The sequence below is a fragment of the Leucoraja erinacea genome, chromosome 4, assembly GCF_028641065.1.
Source record: "Leucoraja erinacea ecotype New England chromosome 4, Leri_hhj_1, whole genome shotgun sequence".
Classification (NCBI taxonomy): Eukaryota; Metazoa; Chordata; class Chondrichthyes; order Rajiformes; family Rajidae; genus Leucoraja; species Leucoraja erinaceus.
The window spans coordinates 79,059,321-79,086,861 of NC_073380.1; the positions used below are offsets into that span (position 1 = coordinate 79,059,321).

A 27,541-nucleotide genomic window follows, 5' to 3' on the forward strand; every position below is an offset into this window, starting at 1 on the left:
TTCCTGTTTATGCTATCAAAGTGGATAAGCTCACATTTATCCACTTTAAACTGCATCTGCCATGCATCAGCCCACTCACCCAACCTGTCCAAATCACCCTGCATTCTCATAGCATCCTCCTCACAGTTCACACTGCCACCCAGCTTTGTGTCATCTGCAAATTTGCTAATGTTACTTTGAATCCCTTCATCTAAATCATTGATATATGTAAATAGCTGCAGTCCCAGCACCCAGCACCAAGCCTTGTGGTACTCCATGAGCCTTGCACTATCCCACTAGTATCACTCTGACTCTAGGTCTATGACTCTATCAAGAACCCCTAAGCAAAATCAAAATGAAAGGAGAAAACACACAAACGATGCTGTGAAGTACTCTGGCAATTTAAAACCCACTTACGATTTTAAAATCTCTGATAATTTTATTAAAATGTCCCACTCAGTGGGACCCAGGTTCCCCTCTGATTCACAGGTTCCCCTCAATGAGGCACTGAATCCAACACCCTCTTTAAATTGACTAGAGTCTTATGGGCCTATCCCATTTAGACTAGACTAATGGGCCTGTCCCACTTGGGCGAATTTCTAGGCAACTGCCGGCGAATACCACAATGGAATTCGCCAAAGTCAGCACCGGTGACAACTTACATCACCTGGCGACAATCTGCGACATCCTGGCGACAACCTACGTTAATCTGGCGACAACCTACAACAGCAACTACATCAAGCTACGCTCATTGGCGTCAAACCCACGGCCGCTATTGTCGGCGAAAAATGGTTCAACATGTTGAAAATCCAGCAGCGACCAGAACAACGCTACAACTCTTTGGGCGACTGAGGAGACTATTCACTGCCATATAGGCCACACCCTGGCGACCATGTGGTGACAGCCTAGTCGCCTGTAGTCACCTGAAAAATTGCTGATGTGGAGCAGGCCGATTATTTTCCCAGTTATTTTTAAACTTACCAACTTCACTGGAAAATATATTATCATATATATGTTAAAATATACCTTAAAACATATATTTTTATTGGCATCTCACTGTATATTGAGCATTAATAACAGATTGGTTAGCCAACAAGAGAGGGGATATAAATGTGTCAGAAGGAACTGCAGACACACCAAAGTTGGACACAAAATGCTGGAGTAACTCAGTGGGACAAGCAGCATCTCTAGAGAGAAAGAATGTGTGACATTTTGGGTCGCGACCCTTTTTCAGAATGAGTCAGGGGAGAGGGAAACAAGGGATATGGAAGGGAAACTTAAAATCCCCCAATATAACAACGTTATTAGTCTTTGTATGAAAGAACTGCAGATGTTGGTTTAAATCGAATTAACTCAGCGGGACAGGCAGCATCTCATTCCTTCACATAATATGTGTAAGAAGGAACTGCAGATGCTGGCTTACACCGAAGACAGACACTGAAGAAGGGTCTCAACCCGAAACGTCACCCATTCCTTATTTCCAGAGATGCTGCCTGTCCCGCTGAGTTACTCCAGCATTTTGTGTGTCACTTTATTAGTCTTGCAGCTGCCTTCAATCTCTTATTTCAGTATAAAGACCGAGCAGCCTTGTATTTGTGGGAGCTGAGTGAAAGAAAGGGACTTGAAATCTTTGCTCCAAGTTGTTTGTTGGAATACAGGATTCTGAATTGAATACTATACCCGCACACCACCACACCAAACCAACTTACTGTTCACTCATGCTATCAGTTTCCATGTATTTTGTTGATAAAAGCTGTACAAAGTGCTGGAGTAAATCAGCGGGACAGGCAGCATCTCTGGCTAGAAGGAATGGATGACGTTTTGGGTCAAGACCCTTCTTCAATGTCCATCTTCAGTGTAAACCAGCACCTGCAGTTCCTTCCTACACATATTTAGCTGTACACTCTTTTACTGTAATTACGATCGAAACAACACAAGCTTACAGTGGATATTTTGGCTGTATCAATGAATACTTTGTATGACATATCTTCCATTTGAAGGTTTAATTGTGTTTATTTTTCATCAAATGAAGAATGCACAACCTGACAGATAAGATCACTAATGATTCATTGAAACTTGAGTCACAAGAAAACAAAGAATCTGCTTGCAATTGCCAAGTCTTTCAGCAAAGATTTAATGATCCATTTGAGGATTTTGCTTTGATGAGAGGCAATGTTGATTTAAACATCTGACATGTTTCAAAATACAATTTTTCCAATCTACCAAGTTACAGGTCCGCAAAAAACAGCAAATTCTCTATTTTGTGTAATTGACACAAGAAACATAAAAATATATATTTCTGCGTGTTGTTGCTGCTTGGTTTCAGTAAATTAGCGACTTGTTGACACACTTTCTACATATAGTACATTACAGTTTAAGTGCTATAGAATGCCGTTGGTGGCACAAAGACATCCATATGCAGCTTACAGAGCCCATTTCTTTCCCTCCTAGACCAATGCAGTTCTACTACCTTTATTTACCCGAAGCTTACGTGACAGTTTTTTGTAAATATTGCGAATGTTTGCTTTTTTCAACCCACGCATTAGTCCTTTAACAGTGTCCACGTGAGGATTTTCAATTCTCCATTGTTTCAGCTGAAGGAAGGTGCGTATTTGGCCTGCCTTTGTCCTCTGCAACCGTTGGGAATGTGGAGTAGTAGCTCCCTTCCCAGGCAAGCTCTCCAGCAGCATTTTCAGCTCTTTAGAAGTTAGTTTCTGACGGGCGATAAATTTAAAGATGGCTTCATCGCACAGCGCAATACCTGAGAAAAACCAGAAAAGTTGTTAAAGATTCATTATCGAGCAACCTCTAAATGATATGTCCCAACCACAAATTTGTGATTGTAGCTTTACTATTCTGATGAGCAGGTCTTCAGCGGACTTGAGGATAGACACAAAAAGCTGGAGGAACTCAGCGGGCCAGACAGCATCCCTGGAGAAAAGGAATAGATGATGTCTTGGGTCGGGACCTTCCCACGCATTTTAGTGGACTTGAAATCGATTAGGAAAAGTAAGGATTGGCAGCCAAATTAACAAAAAACATTACAACTTCCATTACATTTTAATTAAATGATCCTTTAGAGTTTGTGATTATAAATGTCAGCCAGGAAGGAAAAGCTTGTAATGGGATCAAGCTAACCAAGGCTGGAAAAGTGACTCAGTAGCATTGAATTTGATGTTCCCTGAAACCAAAGCCGCGAGGTCGAGTCGGGCTGAGGACGGGGTCAGGCTGGGGATGGACCACGCCGCTGGGCACAAAGGAGAACCTGGCATTGGGGGAGGGGGGAATGGCGAATACAAAGGGCCACCTGGTGGTGGGACGAAGAAGGGATGAGTACTTTTTATAACTTTGTATTCAAAAACTGCACCCAGCTAGGTACAAGTGACAATCAAGTATCATCTTCAACGGGTGACCTTTGAAGAAGCGTCTTGACCCAAAACGTCACCCATTCCTCTGCTGAGTTACTGCAGCTTTTTGGTGGAATGAGCCGAGGTGTTCAGCGAAACGATCGCCGAGCCTGCGCTTGGTTTCGCTGCTATATAGGAGTCCACACCTGGAACAACGGATACAGTAGATGAGGTTGGAGGAGGTGCAAGTGAACCTCTGCCTCACCTGAAAAGACTGTCGGGGTCCTTGGACAGAGTCGAGGAAGGACAGGTGTTGCATCCCCAGTGATTGCAGGGGAAAATACCTGGGGTGGGGGTGGTTTTGGTGGGAAGGGACGTGTTACTAAACACTTTCCCGGCTGCCAAACACTTTAACTCCCCTGTCAGAGTGAGGCCCAGATCAAATTAGAGGAACAGCCCCTCATATTTCGCTTGGGCCGCTTACACCCCAGCAGTATGGATATTGACCTCTCTAACTTCAAGTAGCCCTTGATTTCCCTCTCTCTCCATCCCTCCCCCACTCCAGTTCTCTGACCAGTCTGACTGTCCCTCTAATTTGTATCTGTTTGCTTTGTTGTCACTTTCTCCGAGTGAACAATGGTCTATTCATCATATTCCCTGACCTTCATCTCTTTTGAACACTTACCCTTCCTTATCTCTGTCACTCCCTCTCCCCTGATGCTCAGTCTGAAGAAGGGTCACAACCTGATACGTCACCCATTCCTTCCATCCAGAGATGCTGCCTGTCCCGCTGACTTGCTCCAGCATTTGGTGTTTATCTACGGTGTAAACCAGCATCTGCAGTTCCTTCCGACACAATATCATCATGCACACTACACAGAGAGATCCCGTTACCAAACCTCTAGTCCTACTTTCTCGGGACCTTAATGCAGGACCAAGAAATTCAATGTTGGCTGTAGAACAGCTAGGGGAATGGGGTTGCCAATTTTGTCACTCCCAATAAGGGACAATAGGTGGCGTGCCCGGTTAATATGGGATAGTTGGCAACCCTACGTACAACTGATGTACATAAGGGGGTTCGTGATGGGATGACAGGTGAATCACTCGTGCGTGGCGCCAACAGCACATGCAACACGCACACACGCATGCTGCTGTATCAGATCTAGGATCTGTCTGTAAGTGTGCCCTCTGGTGATTACAGAGCACAGTTGCTCCTCGACCTACGATGCTTCGACTTACGATGCATACTTATGGGGGGGGGGGGAGGGGGGTGAAAACTAACCTGGAGAATGAAAACCCACAAATGCCTGGTGGCCCAACCCTGAACACTCTAGTGATGGTAGGTTATGTGTATTAAATATATTTTCGACACAAGATTTTTGATTTATAATGGGTTTATCAGAACGTAACCCCATCGTAAGTTGAGGAGCAGCTGTAGTAGCAGTCAAATACGGGACAAGGGTGGTCCCGTATTGGACAAACTAATTTATCCCAATATACGGATGTCCTGGCTAATACGGGATGTCCTTGGCAACTGGTGCTGAACCCTGGAGCAGCAGATGGTGAACATCATGCAGAGATCCAGATGTGGCTCTGGTTGCTTCATGGAAGAAGCTGATCTCTTCGTGCGAGGACACCACAGTGCTGTTACTCGGCACAGAGGGGAGGCAGACAGTATGGTGAAATGTCCCAGCCCAGTGTGTATCTGACCCAATGCCCACACAATGTTAAGCATTTCCTGCCGATCCATTTGTTATAAAGTGTAAATTTGTGGTTATGTATCAAGTACAGTATCCCTCATTCATCTGTGATTTGCTTCATGATGATTGCAGAAAGTACCTGAGCTAAATTTTAAAATGCTCTAGATTTTATAAAGCTGCAATTAATTGTAATTGAACTGGTCTTTTTAACAATTTCAACGAGACAAGTGGACCTTCAATTCTTTAGTAGGAATCTTCTGAAGAAACAATAAAGATTGTAACAAGTTGTCATTGATTCAAATCATGTAATGATCCAGAGATGAAGGTATATGAATTACTGCTTTATATCCCTGAATGTCGACAAGGGTCGGTTTACCTTTCTCCATTGGTGGATCCAAGCACTCGAAGGATGAAGCATCTCTCTTCCCACATGGTCGACACACGTTATCCTGAAATGCATCCCCCTGAAGAACTTGTTTCAAGCCGACCAGTGAGCAATTGGTGTGCTTTAGACAGGGGTGTATGGCAGAGTTATCAATGGAGAAGAACCCCTCTGGACACTGCCTGCACTCTGTATTGATGAAAGGCGTCCCTGGGGAGACAGAAAGGGAAAGTTGTAAAGGTCCAGGCAAGAATTGCAATTCATATTGTCAGACCAGGGCATCAACTCGGTGAAATACGCTCTTTGGTCAGCCCGAGCGTTGTTGACCTCCCAGCTAAGCGAGATGTCCGCTTTGTGTGTTCTTTTTAATATGAGACCGCTGCCTTCACTTACAGAGACTCTCCATGGATGCTGCCTGCCCCCCTAGCAGCCAGGGAGTCTACCATGAGCACAGTGTCTACATGTCAACACCTCAGAGAAGCCTCCAATGCAGGTGCATGCTGGTGCCTGCCCTGCCTCTTCCAGTGAGCCGATGCAGAAGCAGATAAAGTCTGGTCTTCTGGAGTAGAAAGCACCAATCAATTCCTTAATGCAGATGTGATATGTGGCATATAACTGGCTGGAATGTGTGGGAAGTAACTGCAGATGCTGGTTTAAACTGAAGATAGACACAAAAAGCTGGAGTAACTCAGCGGGTCTGACAGCATCTCGGAGGTAAAGGAATACTTGACGTTTTGGATCGGAAGAAGGGTCTCGACCCGAATATTCTCCCATTTCTTTTCTCCAGAGATGCTGTCTGACCCGCTGTGTTACTCCAGCATTTTGTGTCTAACTGGCTGGAATGATCCTGCAAGGAGAGAGGGTAATTTGAAGGTTTCTGAAGGTATCAGTGGTGGCCGGGAGATGCCTTTAGCACTTCTGTGTTGACCATGAAAAGGAGAGTTAGGTCTAGAAGTACAGCTGCTCCTCGACCGACAATGGGGTTACGTTCCGATAAGCCCATCGTAAATCGATAAAATATTGAAAGTCGAAAACGCATTCAATACAATGCGATCACGTGGCCGGAAGTGAGCTGCGGCTCGCTGCCGTTGCCCAGTGTTTGCACCATCACAAAGTCGAGATATCGTAAGTCGAAGCATCGTAAATCGGGGAGCATCTGTAATGGGCACTTTTAGCTAGGTTTGGTATTTGATGAGGCAAGCAAAGGTGAGAGTTCATGCTGCTAGCATGCAGGGTGTGCAAATTATTTATTTTATTTATTCCATCAAAATCTGTCATTGTCCACAATATCACCAGTAATACTGGTGAGCATTTGACAGCACTGGGTCTACATTCGCTGGAGTATAGAAGAATGAGGGGGGACCTCACTGAAATGTACAGAATAGTGAAAGGCTTGGATACTGTGGGTGTGGAGAGGATGTTTCCACTAGTGGGAGAGTCTAGGACTAGAGATCATAGCCTCAGAATTAAAGAACGTTTTTTTAGGAAGGAAATGAGGAGAAATGTCTTTAGTCAGAGGGTGGTGAATTTATGGATTTCTTTGGCAAAAGAGGCTGTGGAGGCCAAGTCAATGGATATTTTTAGGGTAGAGAGCGATAGATTCTTGATTAGTACTGGTGTCAGGGGAGAAGGCAGGAGAATGGGGTTAGGCGGGAGAGATAGATCAGCCATGATTGAATGGCGGAGTAGACTTGGTGGGTCGAATGGCCTAATTCTACTATTGCTTATGATCTTATGATCTCTGTTCATCTTTTTCTCTGATGAGAACAATTCCAGCACGCCCTTTTTCTCCAGAATTATGAAATTACATATTTTGCATTGATCATTTGGTGGGAAAGAGTAATGGGCCTGTCCCACTGTATGAGGTAATTCAAGATCTGTCCCGAGTTTAAAAAAAATCAAACTCGTGGTAAGTACGTAGAATGTATGTAGCGGGTACGTCGGAGGTCGGGACATCTCGTAGCGGCTCGTAATGCTAACGGCGGGTACTCAGGAAACGCGGTAACTCGTGACGATTTTTCAGCAGTGTGAAAAATGTCCACGAGAGCCCTGAGTGCCTATGAACGGCTATTACCATAATTCTCCAAGTTCGGATCAGGGGAAACTTGGGAGAACTCTTGAATTACCTCGTACAGTGGGACAGGCCCTTTATGAACAGTCATAATGAATAATCTGCATGCACAATTGACTTAGGGAGTTTCTGGCTTCATATTTTCATGGGGGAAATAAACATTTTACTTTGATGATGTGCTCATAGTCAGAAATCTGTGCAATTCAAATAAACTTTAATCCACAAGAAAATTAATACATATTAATATGAAGAAATATTGAGGTTAAAACAATCAGTTTCAAAAGTGACTTACCAAGCTTTTTTACACCAAATCCTGCTGGGCATTCAGAGTGGTTTAAGCAAAATTCAAACTCAAAGTAGCGGCCTTGAACACATTCACACACACGGTTGTGTGTGCTGTTGCATTCATGTTTAACATACTGATACTCTTTGCAAAACACATTGCAATACTGGCATTCACCAAGAGAGTTCCAGTATGCTGTATAGTGTGAATCAGGGCAAGGCATGCATTCAGTTCTCTTCGATGCATTGCAGTGGCTCTTCCGGTAGGTACCAGGGGGGCATTGCTCACAGATGTGGAACTGTGACAACTCATCATCCCAGTACCGGTAGCGATGAGTGAACGCCAATTCCAGTTTTTTATGATCATCCTGTAGTGAATCACGAGGAAGTGATAGAAGAGATATAATGGAGAGCTGAAAAGAAAAATAAGGAGGATTGTAAGGGCCCATCATAGTATACTTCAGCAGGACATTTGTCACAAGTTAGACACCAAAATCTGGAGCAAATCAGTGGATCAGACAGCATCTCTGGAGAAAAGGATAGGTGACGTTTCAGGTCAAGACCCTACTTCAGAGTCTGAAGAAGGGCCTCGACCCGAAACATCACCTATTCCTTTTCTCCAGAGACGCTGTCTGACCCACTGAGTTATTCCAGCATTTTGTGTCTACCTTCAGTTTAAACTAATATCTGCAGTTCCTTCCTACGCATATGTTAAAGATAGTCTCTTCTGATAAATGTATGCAAATTGCACAGTGTTGAAATAAATATTGCAGCAAACTGTCACCAGGATCGCCCTTAAAGTGCTTCCACTTGTTCGGTATCAGTTTACTGCAGAACCTGCCAAGGGGCAGATCTCTATATGATTCATGCTGATTAATTGTCTTTCAAGTCATTGCAAAGGGAGACCTCATGGGCATGTACTGACTCAAACCTACAGTATTTACGCAACTGCCCAATAGCTAAATGGGAATAATAACTTTAGAAATTGCGGGAAGCAGTGTCTCTATTATTGATTACAAATGCTGTTTGACTATCTACCTGCCTGTAACCCTTTCCTTCAATCAAGATGAACAATTAAAAATCATGTTCCATATTATCAACCAGCCTAAAGGGCCTGTCCCACTTTCACGACTTAAATCAAAACCTCTGCCGAGTTTAAAGGACCTTAAAAAAAAATCAAGATCGTGGTAATCTACGAACTCCTACGACCTTCCACGAATTCCTACATACTCCTACGAGTATGTCTACAAATTCCCACGACTATTTCTATGCCCTCCTTACGAGTAAAAAGTTGCAATTTCTTTCATCCCGACCATTTTTTTACTCGTGGGCATTTTTTATCGGGCTGGAAAAAACGTCCCGACTTGCCTGATGCTACGAGTACCTACGGCTAGCATAACGGGCCACTACAATATATCTACGAACTCCTACGGCCTCCTCATTACAAACATTCTGCGAGTTTAAATCAAGGGGAAAACACGGAAGAATTAGTGAATTACCTCGTGAAGGTGGGACAGGCCCGTTACCTTTCTGCAGGTCTCGTGTAGGAAGGAACTGCAGATGCTGGTTTAGACTGCAAATAGACTCAAAATGCTGGAGTAACTCAGCGGGACAGGCAGCATCTCTGGATGGAAGGAATGGGTGACGTATCAGGTTGTGACCCTTCTTCCGACTGAGCGTCAGGGGAGAGCGAGTGACAGAGATAAGGAAGGGTAAGAGTTCAAAAGAGATGAAGGTCAGGGAATATGATGAATAGACCATTGTTCACTAGGAGAAAGTGACAACAAAGCAAACAGATACAAATTAGGGGGACAGTCAGACTGGTCAAAGAATTGTGATGGGGAGGGATGGAGAGAGAGGGAAATCAAGGGCTATCTGAAGTTAGAGAGGTCATTATCCATACCGCTGGGCTGTGAGCGGCCCAAGCGAAATATGAGGTGCAGTTACTCCAATTTGTGCTGGGCCTCACTCTGACAGTGGAGGAGGCCCAGGGCAGAAAGGTCAGTGTGGGAATGGGAGGGGGAGTTAAAGTGTTTGACAACCGGGAAAGTGTTTAGTAACTGGTCCCTCTCCACCCAAATCACCCCCACCCCAGGTACTTTCCCCTGCAACCACAGGAGATGCAACACCTGTCCCCATATCTCCCCCCTCGACTCCGTCCAAGGACCCCAACAACCTTTTCAGGTGAGGCAGATGTTCACTTGTACCTCCTCCAACCTCATCTACTGTATTCACTCATCCAGGTGGGGACTCCTGTATATCGGCGAGACCAAGCGCAGGCTTGGCGATCGTTTCGCTGAACACCTCCGCTGAGTCCGCCTAAACCTACCTGATCTCCCGGTTGCTAAACACTTTAACTCTGGCTCCCATTCCCAATCTGACCTTTCTGTCCTGAGCCTCCTCCACTGAAAGAGCAAGGCCCAGCACAAATTGGAGGAACAGCACCTCATATTTCGCTTGGGTAGCTTACACCCCAGCAGATTGAACATTGACTTCTCTAACGCCAAGTAACCCTTACTTTCCCTCGCTCTCCATCCCTCTCCCTTCCCAGTTTTTCCACCAGCCTGATTGTCCCTCTGATTACATTTATCTCTGTTTATTTTATTGTCACCTTCACTCAGTTAACAATGGTCTATTCATCATGTTCCTTAATCTTCATCTCTTTTGATCTCTTACTGCATTTCCTTATCTCTAACTCTCTCTCCCCTGAAGCTCAGTCTGAAGAAGGGTCTTGATCCGAAACATTACACATTCCTTCTGTCAAGAGATGCTGCCTGCCCCGGTGAGTTACTCCAGCATTTTGTGTCTATCTTACCTTAGGTCTTTCCCCTTTCCACCTTCTGCAGAGCCGTTCCCTCCGAAACTCCCTGGTTAACTCATCCCTTCCCACCTAAGCCACCCCTTCCCCACGTACTTTCCCTAAAACTGCAGAAAGTGCAACACCTGTCCCTATACCTCCTCCTTCGACAATGTCCGGGAATCCCAACAGTCCTTTCAGGTTTGGCAATGGTCCATTAGCACCTCCTCCAACCTCATTTACTGTATCCGTTGTTCAAGGCGTGGACTCTATTACATCGGCAAGACCAAACGTAGACTGGGCGATCGTTTTGCTGAACACCTTCGCTCAGTCTGCCTGTACTTTAATTCCCTTTCCCATTCCGACAATGACCTTTCTGTCCTAGGTCTCCTCCTGGAGGAACAGCATCTCATATTTTGCTCGAGGCACTTACAATGCAGCGGTATGAATATTGAAGGTAGACACAAAATGCTGGAGTAACTCAGCGGGACAGGCAGCATCTCTGGAGAGAAGGAATGGGTGACGATTCGGGTCAAGACCCTTCTTCACTCAAAAGCCTGGAGAATATATCTCTTTATTTAAAATAAACTAAATAACTCATTTTATTTCAAAATAAACGTTTTTCTTGAAATGCAAAGTGTATTGTTTTTTTTATATTCATAGTGTCATTTGGTGCTCTGTATTTGGAGAGAACACATTGCGCATGCTAGCACCATTGCCTCACATAAGGCCTCTCCTGGCCAACTACAAAACCTCTAGCATTTAAGGGTCTTTCACTGCTCCCCCCCATGTTTAGCAGCAGAAGGAATTTAATTGTCTGTCACTCTTTTCACCTCGCCCACAGCTAACAATGGCTAGTTTCCTTTATCATCGTAATTTTTTGCGCATCTTTCATTCATTTGTTCTATATCTAAATACACCCATCTATATCTCTCGTTTCCTTTTTCCTTGACTCTCAGTCTGAGGAAGGGTCTTGATCCAAAATGTTACCCATTCCTTCTCTCCAGAGATGCTGTCTGTCCCGCTGAGTTTCTCTAGCTTTTTGAAACGAAAATCCTCTCTTTTCTTTGTTGTATCACTACAAAGTGGAATGCATTTCTAAACTTGCCAAAATGACAACATAATTATACCTGTAGCGATCAATTTGAAAAATACGCAGCCAACATTATCCTGATTCGTGATGTTCTTTTTTTGGCAGGATCAGGTTACTTGAAGCCCTGTCCCACAGTACGAATTCATTCCAAGAGTTCTCCCGAGTTTGCATTGATTCGAACTCGGAGATTTACGGTAATGGCACTCGTCAGTACTCTGGGCTCTCGTGGACATTTTTCATCATGGTGAAAAATCTTCATGAGCCTTCCCGTGCTTACCTGCTGTTAGCGAGTCTTCCCGAGTACCTGCCGTCAGCGTTACGAGCTGCAAAGAGACGTCCCCGAGCTCCGACGTACCCGCTACGTTCATTCTACGAGCTTACCACGAGTTTGAATTTTTTTAAACTCGGGAAAGCTCTTGGTATGAACTCGAACCGTGGGACAGGCCTATTATGACACCTCATGTATTTTCCTAGAAGAGGCATTAATACACCAAATGACACATGAATTATTTGAGTGGAAGCTTTTATTTGCATAAATTCAATATAATTCTGGGAAGTGGTTTTATTATATGTCTGTTTCATTCTTCAGTCAATGTTTAATCAAAACTGTAAGACGTTCTGCGAACGTAAGCATTTGGCCATTGACAGCATGAAACTGCCTTAAAAAATATTTGACATATAATAAAATCTCGGTTTGTGGAACTGAGCCACTTGCATGTACAAGTTTAGAACTGCTCTCTTTAAATAAAGTCCCCATTCTCCAAACAGTTTAAAATTGATTTGTGCACAAATATTTGTATAATTTAACAATTCCTTCTTTGTTCAGAACACATGTTCTTCCTCAAAAAGAATAACTGATTTTGTTTAAACACTTCCTCTGTGACTTATCTCTAAACTAACAGGATCACTTCTCCAGCTTTGGGTCCGATAAACTATCTGTGTTCTTTCTTTAGTCGGTACAAACTAAGATGGCAGCTGTATTATGTTTATTTTCTCCCACTAAAAAGAGAGCAGCATTGCCTGAGCTATAGGGAGTAGTTGGCCAGACTAGGAGTATGACTGTCCTCTTCATAGGGTCATCTACTTGTGGGTCTGCGGATGTCTGTAGAGGCCGATCCGCGATCCACACACCTTGGTGCAACGTGGGCTGTGGAGACTGGTGGTGGTTGGTAGTCGTCGAGCCCCCTTCTCTCTCTCCTTACGGTGCTGTTGCTTTGTCTCTGCGACACGGCGTAGTTCCACTTCGTGAAGTGCAGTTCCTTCCTGCATGGATTTCCTCCAGGGGTGCCTGTCCAGTGCAATGTGCTCACAATTGCTTGATATGATGTGGAATTTCTTCAGACTGTTCTTGATTTTGTCCTTGAAGCGTTTCTTTGGCCCGCCGGGGGCTCGCCGACCTTCCTTCAATTGAGAGTACAGGACTTGTTTACAGAGGCGTGTGTTGGACATGCGGAAGACATGGCCAGTCCATCGAAGTTGGTGCTGCATTATTGTGGTGGTGATGCTGGTCATGTTGGCTTCCAGTTCCTCGTGCTGACGAGAGCAGGAACAGGGAGATACGGGACCAGAATGTGTGGCTGAGGAACTGGTGCACGGGACAGGGATTTAGATTCTTAGATCACTGGGATCTGTTTTGGAGTAAAGGGGAACTGTACAAAAGGGACGGATTGCATCTTAACAGGTGTGGGACCAGCATTCTGGCAGGCAGGTTTGCCACTGCTACACGGGTGGTTTTAAACCGAATAAGGGGGGTGGGGTGTCAAATGGGATAGTCGAGGATGGAGTTAAAGGGAAAGGGTTTCTTAAATGTGTAAGCGTAGAGACAGAGGGGTGTCAAATGAGGGTAGAATCAATAGGTAGCAAGGTGAAAAGTAAAAGTGGCAGGCAGACAAATCCAGGGCAAAAATCAAAAAGGGCCACTTTTCAACATAATTGTATAAGGGGTAAAAGTGTTGTAAAAACAAGCATGAAGGCTTTGTGTCTTAATGCAAGGAGCATTTGTAATAAGGTGGATGAGTTGAATGTGCAGATAGCTATTAATGACTATGATATAGTTGGGATCACGGAGGCATGGCTCCAGGGTGACCAAGGCTGGGAGCTGAACATCCAGGGATATTCAATATTCAGGAGGGATAGACAGAAAGGAAAAGGAGGTGGGGTAGCGTTGTTTGTTAGAGAGGAGATTAACACAATAGAAAGGAAGGACATTAGCTTGGAGGATGTGGAATCGATATGTGTAGGGCTGTGAAACACTAAGGGACAGAAAACGCTAGTGGGAGTTGTGTACAGGCCACCTAATAGTAGTAGTGGAGTTGGGAATTGCATCAAATAGGAAATTAGAAATGCGTGCAACAAAGTTAAAACTGTTATAATGGGTGACTTCAATCTACATATAGATTGGGTGAATCAAATTGGCAAGGGTGCTGAGGAAGAGGATTTCTTGGAATGTATGTGAGATAGTTTTCTCAACCAACATGTAGAGGAACCAACGAGAGAGCAGGCTATTCTAGACTGGGGATTGAGTAATGAGGAAGGATTAGTTAGCAGTCTTGTTGTGCATGGCCCCTTGGGCAAGAGTGACCATAATATGGTTGAGTTCTTCATTAGGATGGAGAGTGACATTGTTAATTCAGAAACAAGGGCCCTGAACTTAAAGAAAGGTAACTTTGAAGGTATGAGATGTGAATTGGCCAAGATAGACTGGCAATTGATTCTTAAAGGGTTGACGGCAGATATGCAATGGAAGGCATTTAAAGACTGCATGGATGAGCTACAACAATTGTTCATCCCAGTTTGGCAAAAGAATAAATCAGGGAAGGTAGTGCATCCGTGGATAACAAGGGAAATCAGGGATAGTGTCATAACAAAAGATGAAGCATACAAATTAGCCAGAAAAAGCAGCCTACCAGAGAACTGGGAGAAATTCAGAGTCCAGCAGAGGAGGACAAAGGGCTTAATTAAGAAAGGGAAACTAGATTATGAAAGAAAACTGGCAGGGAACATATAACTGACTGCAAAAGTTTTTATAGATATGTGATGAGAAAAAGATTAATTAAAACAAATGTGGGTCCCCTGCAGTCAGAAACAGGTGAATTGATCATGGGGAACAATGGCGGACCAATTGAATAACTACTTTGGTTCTGTCTTCACAAAGGAAGACATAAATAATCTGCCGGAAATAGCAGGGGACCAGGGGTCAAATGAGATGGAGGAACTGAGTGAAATCCAGGTTACCCGGGAAGTGGTGTTAGGTAAATTGAATGGATTAAAGGCCGATAAATCCCCAGGGCCAGATAGGCTGCATCCCATAGTACTTAAGGAAGTAGCCCCAGGAATAGTGGATGCATTAGTGATAATTTTTCAAAACTCTTTAGATTCTGGAGTAGTTCCTGAGGATTGAAGAGTAGCTAATGTAACCCCACTTTTAAAAAAGGGAGGGAGAGAGAAAACGGGGAATTACAGACCAGTTAGTCTAACGTCGGTAGTGGGGAAACTGCTACAATCAGTTATTAAAGATGGGATAGCAGCACATTTGGAAAGTGGTGAAATCATTGGACAAAGTCAGCATGGATTTATGAAAGGTAAATCATGTCTGACGAATCTTATAGAATTTTTCGAGGATGTAACAAGTAGAGTGGATAAGGGAGAACCAGTGGATGTGTTATATCTGGACTTTCAGAAGGCTTTCGACAAGGTCCCACATAAGAGATTAGTATACAAACTTAAAGCACACGGTATTGGGGGTTCAGTATTGATGTGGATAGAGAACTGGTTGGCAGACAGGAAGCAAAGAGTAGGAGTAAACGGGTCCTTTTCACAATGGCAGTGACTAATGGGGTACCACAAGTGCTGGGACCCCAGCTATTCACAATATATATTAATGATTTGGACGAGAGAATTGAATGCAACATATCCAAGTTTACGGATGACATGAAGCTGGGGGGCAGTCTTAGCTGTGAGGAGGATGCTCGGAGGCTGCAAGGTGACTTGGATAGGCTGGGTGAGTGGGAAAATGCATGGCAGATGCAGTATAATGTGGATAAATGTGAGGTTATCCACTTTGGTATTGCGTACAGTTTTGGTCTCCTAATCTGAGGAAAGACATTCTTGCCATAGAGGGAGTACAGAGAAGGTTCACCAGACTGATTCCTGGGATGTCAGGACTTTGATATGAAGAAAGACTGGATAGACTCGGCTTGTACTCGCTAGAATTTAGAAGATTGAGGGGGGATCTTATAGAAACTTACAAAATTCTTAAGGGGTTGGACAGGCTAGATGCATGAAGATTGTTCCCGATGTTGGAGAAGTCCAGAACAAGGGGTCACAGTTTAAGGATAAGGGGGAAATCTTTTAGGACTGAGATGAGGAAAACATTTTTCACATGGAGAGTGGTGAATCTCTGGAATTCTCTGCCACAGAAGGTACTTGAGGCCAGTTCATTGGTTATATTTAAGAGGGAGATCTGGCCCTTGTGGCTAAAGGGATCTGTATGGAGAGAAGGCAGGTACAGGATACTGAGTTGGATGTTCAGCCATGATCATATTGAATGGCGGTGCAGGCTCGAAGGGCCGAATGGCCTACTCCTGCACCTATTTTCTATGTTTCTATGTTTCTATGTTTCCTCCAGAACGCTGATGTTGGTGCGTTTACTTTATTCCTTGGAGCACAGGAGGCTGATAGATGATCTTATAGAGGTACTGTATATAAAAGGTGGGTTTACCATGAGGGAAATAGATAGGATGAATGCACAGAGTCTTTTACCCAGATTGGGGGAATCAAAAACTATTGAACATACATTTAAGGTGAGAGGGGAAAGATTTAACTGTGACCTGAAAGGCAGTTTTTTTGCGCAGAAGGTGGTAGTGGAAGTAGTTCAGGCAGGTACAATAACAATATTTATTCAATTAAGCTCATGCTGTTCACTAAAGCTAAATCAAAGCCTTCGGACTTCCCTCCTATCACCACTTTGCAGGGCTCTATGATTGAATGTGTCTCAATATAAATATCTGGGAATTATAATTGACGATTCTCTCTCTTTTAAACCTCATATTCAGCAACGTGAAAAAACTAAAGATAAAATTAGGTTATTACTTTAGAAACAAATCTTGTTTTTCTTTTGAAGCCAAAAAAAGACTTGTTGCTGCAATGTTTATGTCTGTGTTGGACTATGGTGATGTTTTATGTATGAATGCATCATCAAAATGCCTACAGTCTTTGGACACAGTCTACCACGGAGCACTGAGATTTGATATTAATTTTAAAACCCTCATGCACCACTGCTCTTTGTATGCTCAAGTTGGATGGTTTGCCCTGTCCACCTGCTGACTCCATCATTGGCATATCCTTATTTATAAGACTATCCTCGGTGTTCTTCCTTCATACCTGCAGAAGTATGTAATTCGAAAAAGCACAGGAACTTATCAGCTCCGCTCTGAAGACTTGTTCTTACTAACTGTACCTAAAGTCCGTACTGAACTGGGGAAAAGGGCATTTAGTTATGCTGCTCCCTTCACATGGAACCAGCTGCAGAATGAACTGAAACTTAAGGAGCTGGTTTCTATAAACAGATTTAAATCCCTTCTTAATGATGTTGAAGCGGGCTCTTCTGTCTGTACATGCTATGTTTGATGATGTTCTGACTGTGACTCTATTTATATGTTCTCTGTTGTTTTTTAATTATTGTCTGTAACTGTGGAACTGTGCTGCTGCCTTTCTTGGCCAGGGCTCTCTTGTAAAATAGATTTTTAATCTCAATGAGACTTCTGGTTAAATAAAGGTTAAATAAAAAAATTTAAAAAATAAAATAAAAAAATTTAAAAGACATTTGGACAGGTTAATTAATAGAGGTTTGGATATGGGCCAGGCATGGGCAAATGGAGACAAGCTTGGATGGGGCATCTTGTGATAGAAACATAGAAACATAGAAATTAGGTGCAGGAGTAGGCCATTCGGCCCTTCGAGCCTGCACCGCCATTCAATATGATCATGGCTGATCATCCAACTCAGTATCCCATACCTGCCTTCTCTCCATACCCCCTAATCCCCTTAGCCACAAGGGCCACATCTAACTCCCTCAGTGATAGAGTGATATAGCGTGGAAACAGGCCCTTCAACCCAACTTGCCCACACCGTCCAACATGTCCCAGCTTCACTAGTCCCACCTGCCTGCATTTGGCCCATATCCCTCCAAACCTGTCCTATCCATGTACCTTTCTAACTGTTTCTTAAACGTTGCACCAATCCCTGCCTCAGCTACCTCGTCTTGCAGCTCGTTCCAAACACCCACTACCGTTTGTGTGAAAATTTTATCCCTCGGATTCCTATTAAATCTTTTCCCCTTCACCTTAAACCTATGACCTCTAGTCCTCCATTCCCCTACTCTGGGATGAGTTGGCCAAAAGGGCCGTGTTCCCGTGCTGTATGACTCTGTGACACGATGACTCGTCTTTGTGCTGAAGTAAAGGACCCGCGCAAAGCGACTTAATTAATGTTTTTGTCCGTGGTCAATAATGTCAATAATAGTTGGAAAATTCATGGTGCTTCCCTTCCCACAGGATGCTGCCAAAACTGAGCATTTCCAGTAATTTGTGGTTTATTTTAACATGGGGTTCTGCTGCATTTCCAGTAGTGAGTTCAGTATGCTCCGGGAATGGGGATTGGAGTGGGTTATAGAGAACAAGAGTCACTGACGGCTGTTACTGGAAAGATAAAGGAACTCTTTTACTCCCTTTGGCTCTGCACTAGATGAAACTCATCTGTAAGACAAACAATGAAATTGGACGAAATTGCCTAATCCTGATGAAGGTCCATCGTGTAAATTGGGACCTTAGATAAAGGGGTCACAGATTTAGCTACGGAATCATGACTGCTCAGACCATTGCTAAAAAAGGATGTGTTTTGTGCTCATTGAAATGGTGAATTGTACACAATATTTATTCCAGCTCCTGGCTTGCCAAATAATTCCAAAGGCAGCACTCAGGAGAACTCCAGATTGTTTATCTCTTTCTCGGCAGTTCCCTGCTCCCTTTGCCACACAGAATCTACTGTAAATCCCGTGCAAATTTCCAACATCTTGCAATTTTTCTGTTTTTCGTGTTTAAATACTAACATTTACTAACATTTACTTAAATACTAACACCAGCCCGGCGTGAGGGCCTGAACATCGGGCCACCCGGGGCGGCGACTGCGGGTGCTCGGAAGGCCCCGACCACGGATGAACACGGAGGGGAGGCTGGCTGGACTATGGTGCCTTCCTCACCTGGGTGCCATTTATGTTATGTTGTGTTGTGGACTTTCTGTGTTTGTGCTTTTTTAAAAATTTTAATTCAATTTCAATTTTATTTTTAATATGTTTTATTATTTATTTATTATTTATTTTTATTATTTTTCTTGTGATTTTTTTTAACGATACTGCCTGTACGGGAAATTCATTTTGTTGTCTCAAATTGAGACAATGACAATAAATTTGAATACAAAGAATACAATTTTCTCACATAAATGGTAAATGGTATGGAATTGAAGAATGTAGGTGAACAGAGGGATCTGGGAATAACTGTGCACAGTTCCCTGAAAGTGGAATCTCATGTAGATAGGGTGGTAAAGAAAGCTTTTGGTGTGCTGGCCTTTATAAATCAGAGCATTGAGTATAGAAGTTGGGATGTAATGTTAAAATTGTACTAGGCATTGGTGAGGCCAATTCTGGAGTATGGTGTACAGTTTTGGTCGCCTAATTATAGGAAGGATGTCAACAAAATAGAGAGAGTACAGAGGAGATTTACTAGAATGTTGCCTGGGTTTCAGCAACTAAGTTACAGAGAAAGGTTGAACAAGTTAGGGCTTTATTCTTTGGAGCGCAGAAGGTTAAGGGGGGACTTGATAGAGGTTTTTAAAATGATGAGAGGGATAGACAGAGTTGACGTGGAAAAGCTTTTCCCACTGAGAGTAGGGAAGATTCAAACAAGGGGACATGACATGAGAATTAAGGGACTGAAGTTTAGGGGTAACATGAGGGGGAACTTCTTTACTCAGAGAGTGGTAGCTGTGTGGAATGAGCTTCCAGTGAAGGTGGTGGAGGCAGGTTCGTTTTTATCATTTAAAAATAAATTGGATAGTTATATGGATGGGAAGGGAATGGAGGGTTATGGTCTGAGCGCAGGTATATGGGACTAGGGGAGATTATGTGTTCGGCACGGACTAGAAGGGTCGAGATGGCCTGTTTCCGTGCTGTAATTGTTATATGGTTATATTATATGTTTAAATTGGAACCAAGTCCTATACTGTTCTCTTTACATGCTCTTCAGACCTACACAACCTAGACAGAAGTTGTAATTGCATAATATTGTGGAGTAAATCAATGCAGGAGCTGATAGCCCCGACACGGAAGGCTCCCCGCCGGCTACGGGAGTCAAGATCGTCCCGTCAACAGAAGGCTCGAGCGCGGGAAAACAAAAAAGGGAAGAGATTTAACTTTTTATCGCCTTCCATCACAGTGAGGAATGTGGAGGATTCACTGTGGTGGATGTTTATGTTAAAATGTGTTTTGTGTGTTCCGTTGCTTTTTATTTGAATGACTGATTTGGCAAATGAAATTCCTCGTATGATGCAAAATATACTTGGCTAATAAAGTATTATTATGATTATGATGAGAGGTAATGACCAATTCTGGAACATGCTGGATTGTGTTATGGCAGGAACATATAAACACGTAATCAACAAATTCTATTTTAAAACCTAGTATAACACGAAACATCATGCGCAATTTGGCAAGATGGTGTTCAGAGCAAATACCTTCCTGTGGACTGCTGAAAATGTTATGATGCGACATAGTCATTGAGAACCCAAAACGTGCAAATGTTTCAATTGAACCTACCGTTCTTTGAGCACACTCATGTGTCAGAGTATCAGTCCAGGGACAGCACGGTGGCGCAGCGATAGAGTTGCAGCGCCAGAGACCCAGGTTCCATCCTGACTACAGGTGCTGTGTGTACTGAGTTTGTACATTCTCCCCGTGACCTGCATGGGTTTTCTCCGAGATCTTTGGTTTCATCCCACACTCCAAAGGTGTACAGGAATGTAGGTTAATTGGCTTGGTGTAAATGTAAATTGTCCCTCGTGGGTGTAGGGTAGTGCAAATGTAGGGGATTGCTGGTCATGTCGACTCGGTGGACTGAAGGGCCTGTTTCCGCCCTGTATCTCTAAACTAAACTAAATTAAAATGACTGCTAACAATTCCAAATTCACATAAACTAATTTTCATTGTGAGGCCATTACATGCTTATTTGGCAAAGATCTTTTGAACATGAATGCAAGGAATAGAAGCAGATGATGACCACATTGGTCCCTAAATTATTCCACCTTTCAACAGTATCATGGCTAATCCTATATTTGTCCTCAATTCACATTCCTGCCCATTTCCTGTAACATCTGATTCTTCTTGGGTCCTGACATAACTTTGAAAGTAGTTCAGCTCCCACACAGCGACACGGTGGCACAGCGGTAGAGTTGCTGCCTTACAGCGCTTACAACACAGGAGACCCGGGTTCGATCCCACCTATGGGTGCTGTCTGTACGGAGTTTGTACGTTCTCCCCGTGACCACGTGGGCTTTCTCTGAGATCTTCGGTATCCTCCCACACTCCAAAGACGTACAGGTTTGTAGGTTAATTGGCTTGGGTTTGTATACTTGGTATAAGTGTAAAATTGTCCCTGATGTGTGTCGGCGTATGTTAAAGTTTGGGGATCGCTGGTCAGCGCCCAAGGGTCTGTTTCCGCACTATATCTCTAAACTAAACTAAACACAAAGGGCGGCACAGTGACACTTCTGGCTGAGCTGCTGTCTCACAGCGGCAGGGACCTGAGTTTGATCCCGACCTCAGGGGTTGCCTGTTTCGAGTTTATGCGTTCTCCTGCGTCTGCGTGGATTTCCTCCAGGTGCTTTGGTTTCCTCCCACATCCCAAAGACGTGCAGGTGTGCAGGTTAATCATCCTTTGTAAATTCCCTGAGTGTGCAGGGAGCGGGTGAGAAAGTGGGATAACAGGGAACTAGTGCTGATGGAAAATCAATGGTCTGCGTGGACTCGGTGGGCAGAAGAGCCTCAATTCAAACGGTGTGTGTCTGTGCTGCTCAGTCTTTCTTCATAACACACTCATTTATCTCATAGATCAACCTAGTGAACTATCTGCCATGCAGATTGGAGCGTCAACAGTTCAGGCACTAATGATGTAACTAGGAATGTTAAACCTTCTAAATGAAATATAGGGTTGAAAATCCAAGGTGAAGTCATAGAAACACAGAAATATAGAAAATAGGTGCAGGAAGAGGCCATTCGGCCCTTCGGGCCAGCACTGCCATTCATTGTGATCATGGCTGACCGTCCCCAATCACTAACCCGTGCCTGCCTTCTCCCCATATCCCTTGATTCCACTAGCCCTGAGAGCTCTATCAAACTCTCTCTTAAATCCATCCAGTGATTTGGCCTCCACTGCCCTCTGTGGCAGGGAATTCCACAAATTCACAACTCTCTGGTGAAAAAGTTTTGTCTCACCTCAGTCTTAAATGGCCTTCCCTTTATTCTAAGACTGTGGCCCCTGGTTCTGGAATCACCCAACATTGGGAACATTTTTCCTGCATCTAGCTTGTCCAGTCCTTTTATAATTTTATATCTTTCTATAAGTCGGGCAGACATTTTCAGTGCAGTATTCTTTTCACCCCCCCACCCAACTTTCTTTCTTCATTTGATTACTTGATAGGTCTGCGCTCACACGGCATTCAAGCTGCATCTCACCTGTTTATCTTTCTTCACATTCTGTTCTAATGAATTTCATTCCCTTGTTCACCCAGATGACACTGAATCCTTGCCTTTGGTCAGCCCAAGCCTGCAGATATTGGAGCAGATGGGCAGGAAGATTCTTGGTGACCCTCCACACACTGGTGCCGACCAGCATGATAAAACAGATGGGCACAGAATCTCCGGCAGGTTGGGAAGGATGGCCCTTCCTAAACAGCTGGCACATCTGGATGTTGTTATGCCAGCTGCCAAAGCTGCCACTGACATGTGGAAGTTAATAATGATTTAAAAATACAAAATGGATTCCGATGAAACAGGCTTTCGGCGCCTTCTATTAAATTGCTAAGCTAGCAAAAAAGCACTAACCCTTGCTTCCAGTACATTAACAAGGTCAGCTGACTGTCGATGTTCCTCTTTCCAATAACATAAGCGAGATAAAAAACACATGTTTCACGAATGTCTCCTCTACAATGTAAACATTGAGAGAGAATTCAGACTAGGATTATGATGTGCGTCATAAGTAGAAAACTCCAAAATGTTTGTTCTGCATAAATATAGCCCTCTCATATAACCATATATGGCTAACCTTTCCTCTGTCAGAAGAACCTGTCAATCTTCTTGTGATGTCACTCTTCAGGATCTGTCAAACTTTAGAAGCGAGGCTGTGCTAAGCTTTATAGATAATGTATTGCTGAATCGTCGATTATCGGAGTATATATATGTAATTCAATCACTGCCCCTTTGTGTGGGGATGAGAACTCTGTATAGTTTGTAATTTGCATACTGTTAAGAGTTTTACCACACCCGCAGGGATATTTAAAAGTAGTTATAATTAATGAAAGTAATTGAAAAAAAATCACATTTTTCTAAAACATTAAAACGTCAATCATAAATACATACTAAAAAAAAAGGTAATGAATGTGTATGGCATTCTTGACTTCATCAGTCAGAGCATTTGATGTAAAAATTTGGGAAGTCATCTTGCAGCTTTATCAAACGTTGGTTTGGCCACAATGGACACAACATGCTGGAGAAACTCAGCGGGTCAGGCAGCATCTCTGGAGAGAAGGAATGGGTGACGTTTCAGGTCAAGACCCTTCTTCAGTCTGAGTTACTCCAGCATTTTGTGTCTATCTCTGGTTTAAACCAGCATCTGCAGTTCCTTCCTACAGCATTTGGTTGGGGCACATTGGGAGTACCGTGTGCAGTTCTGCTCACTGCATTACAGGAAGGATGGTAAGGTTTTCGAATCAAGTCAAAGAATCTAATTGTCATATCCACCAACAATGGAAGAGTGAAATTCTTAAACCTCTGTCCCACGGTACGAGTTCATTCCAAGAGTTCTCCCGAGTTTGCCCTGATTTGAACTCGGACATTTACGGTAATGGTACTCGGGGCTCTCGTGGACATTTTTCATCATGTTGAAAAATCTGCACGAGTATTCCCATGCTTACCTGTCGTTAGCGAGTCTTCCCGAGTACCTGCCGTTAGCGCTAAGAGACGTCCCCGAGCTCTGACGTACCCGCTACGTCATTCTCCATGCTTACCACGAGTTTGATTTTTTTTAAACTTGGGAGAGCTCTTGGAATGAACTCGCACCGTGGGACAGGGCTATTAGGAGAGGGTGCAGATGAAGATCAACGGCAGGTTGCCTGGATTAGAAACAATTAACTATAAGGAGAGGTTGGATCTGAGAGAAATATATCAAATGATGAGAATCATAAACAGTCATCTTTTCCCCAGGGTATAAACGTTGAATACAGGAGGGACATGGGTTTATGGTGAAGGAGCAATGTTTTAAAGTAGATTTGCAGGGCAAACTTTTATACAGATTACGGTAAAAGCTTGGAATGCACGGCTATTGCAGGTGATAATACCAAATATGTTAGCAATATTTTAGACATGAACAGGCAGGGAATGGAGGGATACGGACCATTGCAGTTGGCATTAGATTACTTTGGCTTCATGGTAGACACAGACATGGTTGGCTGATGGACCGTTTTCTATCGAAGAAAGACATAAAAGGTTGGAGTAACTCAACGGGTCAGACAGCATCCCTGGAGAAAAGAAATAGGTAACGTTTCGTGTCGAGACCTTTCTTCAGACTGAAAGTATGGGGAAAGGGAAACGAGAGATATAGACGGTGATGTAGAGAGATATAGAACAAATGCATGAAAGAGATGATAGACGCAAAATGATGGAGTAACTCAACGGTTAAGACAGCATCCCTGGAGAAAAGGAATAGATGACGATTCGGGTCAAGACCCTTTTTCAGACTGAGTCAGAGGAAAGGGAAATGAGAGATATAGACCACGATGTAGAGAGTTATAGAGCAAATGATTGAAAGATATGCAAAAAGATACGATGATAAAGGAAATGGGCCATTGTTAGCTGAGGGAAAGGTGAAAATAAATACAGACAATGAGACTCGACAAGACAACTTTGAAGCTATTATGACTTGGGTGGGGGATGGATGTAGAGAGGGAGGATGCAAGGGTATCTATGCTTCTATGTTGCACTTTTCCACATTTCTCCATTTCTGCAGGTACAATCTGTCCTTCAGTTCTTACTCTGATTCTTGTAATTTTCATGCTGTCCATACTGAACAATGTCATGGCATAATAACACACTCAACAACATGCTCACAACGCAGAAAGCATAGCATGATTTTCACGTTGCATTCATTGTGACAATGATGGATTGTGGATTTTTCATACAGAGAGTTGTGAGTCTGTGGAATTCTCTGCCTCAGAGGACGGTGGAGACCGTTTCTCTGGATAGTTTAAAGAGGGAGCTAGATAGGGCTCTTAAAAACAGCAGAGTCAGGGGATATGGGGAGAAGGCAGGAACGGGATACTGATTGTGGATGATCAGCCATGATCACAGTGAATGGTGGTGCTGGCTCAAAAGGGCTGAATGGCCTACTCCTGCACCTATTGCCTATTGTCTATAACACTGACAGAAACAGGAAAAGCTGATTAGATCATGGAACATAGAACAATACAGAACAGGAACTGGCCCTTTGGCCGTTTGGCTCACAATGTCAGCACTGAATATGATGCCATAATAAACTAATCTCATCTACCTGTTCGAGATCCTTATCCCTCCAATTCCCTATATATCCACATGCCTATCTAAAAACCACTTCAGTGCCAGTATCATATCCAGCTCCACTACCATCCCTGCAATGCATGTCAGACACCCACCTCACTCTTGCCCCACACATCTTCTTTAAACTTGCCCCTCTCACCTCAAAGCTGTTATGTTGATTATTGCAGCAAACCTCTGTTAATCTACCATTGAAATTGACTGAGTATCTTTATCTTCCAACTTCCTCTGACTCTTACTACCTTACTCAGTGAATTATTGCAATTGGATTATGTTTTGCACAAATATATTTTACCAATAACTGTCGAAAATTCCAATGTTAGGATAATGCAGGTGTGAGACGAGATCATGTATTTCTGTTATTGTTAATGTTTTCAACCTATTTTCGGTTCACTGATTATACAAAAAATGTAATTGCTGAACTCACTGAACAGTAAAGTTGCATAAATGCGACATTTGAAAGATCAGAACAAGAATAACAGTGACTAATTATAATCCTATCACGCAGTCTTACAAAGGAAAGACTGTTTAACAGACATAGTGTACTTACCACGACGGTGGAGAAGGTAATGTCAATCATGTTTGTGCTTTGCATGAGCAGCAAAGTGTAATTTTACGGTAGAGTGGGAACTTTTTTGAGAGTAGCTCTTTTATATTTCCACAAATTGAATTCATGCCAATTCATCCAATGAAAATCAGAAGTAGCCAATTCACCTGAGATTTGCATATCACTGATCCTTTAGATTCTAGGTTTGGGACTTCAGGTTTAATAAACACAACACAGATGTTACATTGTTTCTAACTCATTTATAGTATTAAAAAATGCACAATTTAGCAATGTAAATGAAAATGAGTCTTCACCGCAACAGTAATTCGGAATGTATGTCTTCGGGTTGGAATGTTAAATGTACATTACAAGAGGGGATTAACTATGGCAAGATTTAACTGCAGATGCTGATTTAAACCGAAGACAGACACAAAAAGCTGGAGTAACTCAGTGAGTCAGACAGCATCTCTGGAGAGAAGGAATAGGTAACGTTTCGGGTTGAGACCCTTCTTCAGACTGACGTTTCGGATCGAGAGCCTTCTTCAGTCTGAAGAATTTAATCTGACCCTTCTTCAGTCTGAAGAAGGATCCCGACCCAAAATGTCACCTATTTCTTTTCTCCAGAGATGCTGTCTGCCCCGCTGAGTTGCTGCAGCTTTTTGTGTCTAACCATGGCAAGATGGCAGATATCATTACAGTGGGAAGGAGTTGGACAAAGAAACAGTTGAATAAAATAATCACGGGAACAAAGGTGAGATTGCCCCAAGATTGACACAAAATGCTGGAGTAACTCAGCGGGACAGGCAGCATCTCTGGAGAGAAGGAATGGGTGATGTTTCGGGTTGAGACCCTTCTTCAGACTGGTTAGGGATAAGAGAAAGGAGAGATATAGACGGTGATGTGGAGAGACAAAGAACAATGAATTAAAGATATGCAAAAGAGTAATGATGATAAAGGAAACAGGCAATTGGAAGCTGTTTGTTGGTTGAAAATGAGAAGCTGGTGCGACTTGGGTGAGGGAGGGATAGGGCGAGAGGGAATGCCGGGGTTACCTGAAGTTAGAGAAATCAATATTCATACAACTGGGCTGTAAGCTGCCCAAACGAAATATGACATGCTGTCCCTCCAATTAGTGTTTAGCCTCACTCTGACAATGGAGGAGACCGAGGACAGGAAGGTCTGTGTAGGAATGGGAAGGAGAATTAAAGTGTCCAGAAAATTGCCCCTATCAGTTTGGCAATAAGAATTAGCAAAATGATGTAAGGAGTAGTTATTTTGTAAATATATGGGGGTTTTTCTACCCAGGATAGAGTGGCACAGTGGTGCAGCGGTTGGTGGTGGTGCAGTGGTGCAGGATAGAGTGGCACAGTGGTGCAGCGGTAGAGTTGCCGCCTCACATAGAAACATAGAAACATAGAAATTAGGTGCAGGAGTAGGCCATTCGGCCCT

The 27,541-nt window shown here is 43.3% G+C and overlaps 1 protein-coding gene across 1 annotated transcript; it reads right to left on the reverse strand.

The window, feature by feature from the left end:
* Window positions 1-1,973: 1,973 nt before the first annotated feature.
* On the reverse strand, window positions 1,974-27,349 carry LOC129696569 (tumor necrosis factor receptor superfamily member 11B-like). The gene is made up of 4 exons (XM_055634603.1): window positions 26,096-27,349; window positions 7,772-8,174; window positions 5,403-5,618; window positions 1,974-2,740 (listed from the first exon to the last, which is right to left on the reverse strand). Exons 1-4 carry the CDS (start codon window positions 26,138-26,140, stop codon window positions 2,427-2,429), a joined length of 978 nt encoding a protein of 325 aa, XP_055490578.1. The 5' UTR covers window positions 26,141-27,349; the 3' UTR covers window positions 1,974-2,426.
* Between the last annotated feature and the right edge of the window lie 192 nt (window positions 27,350-27,541).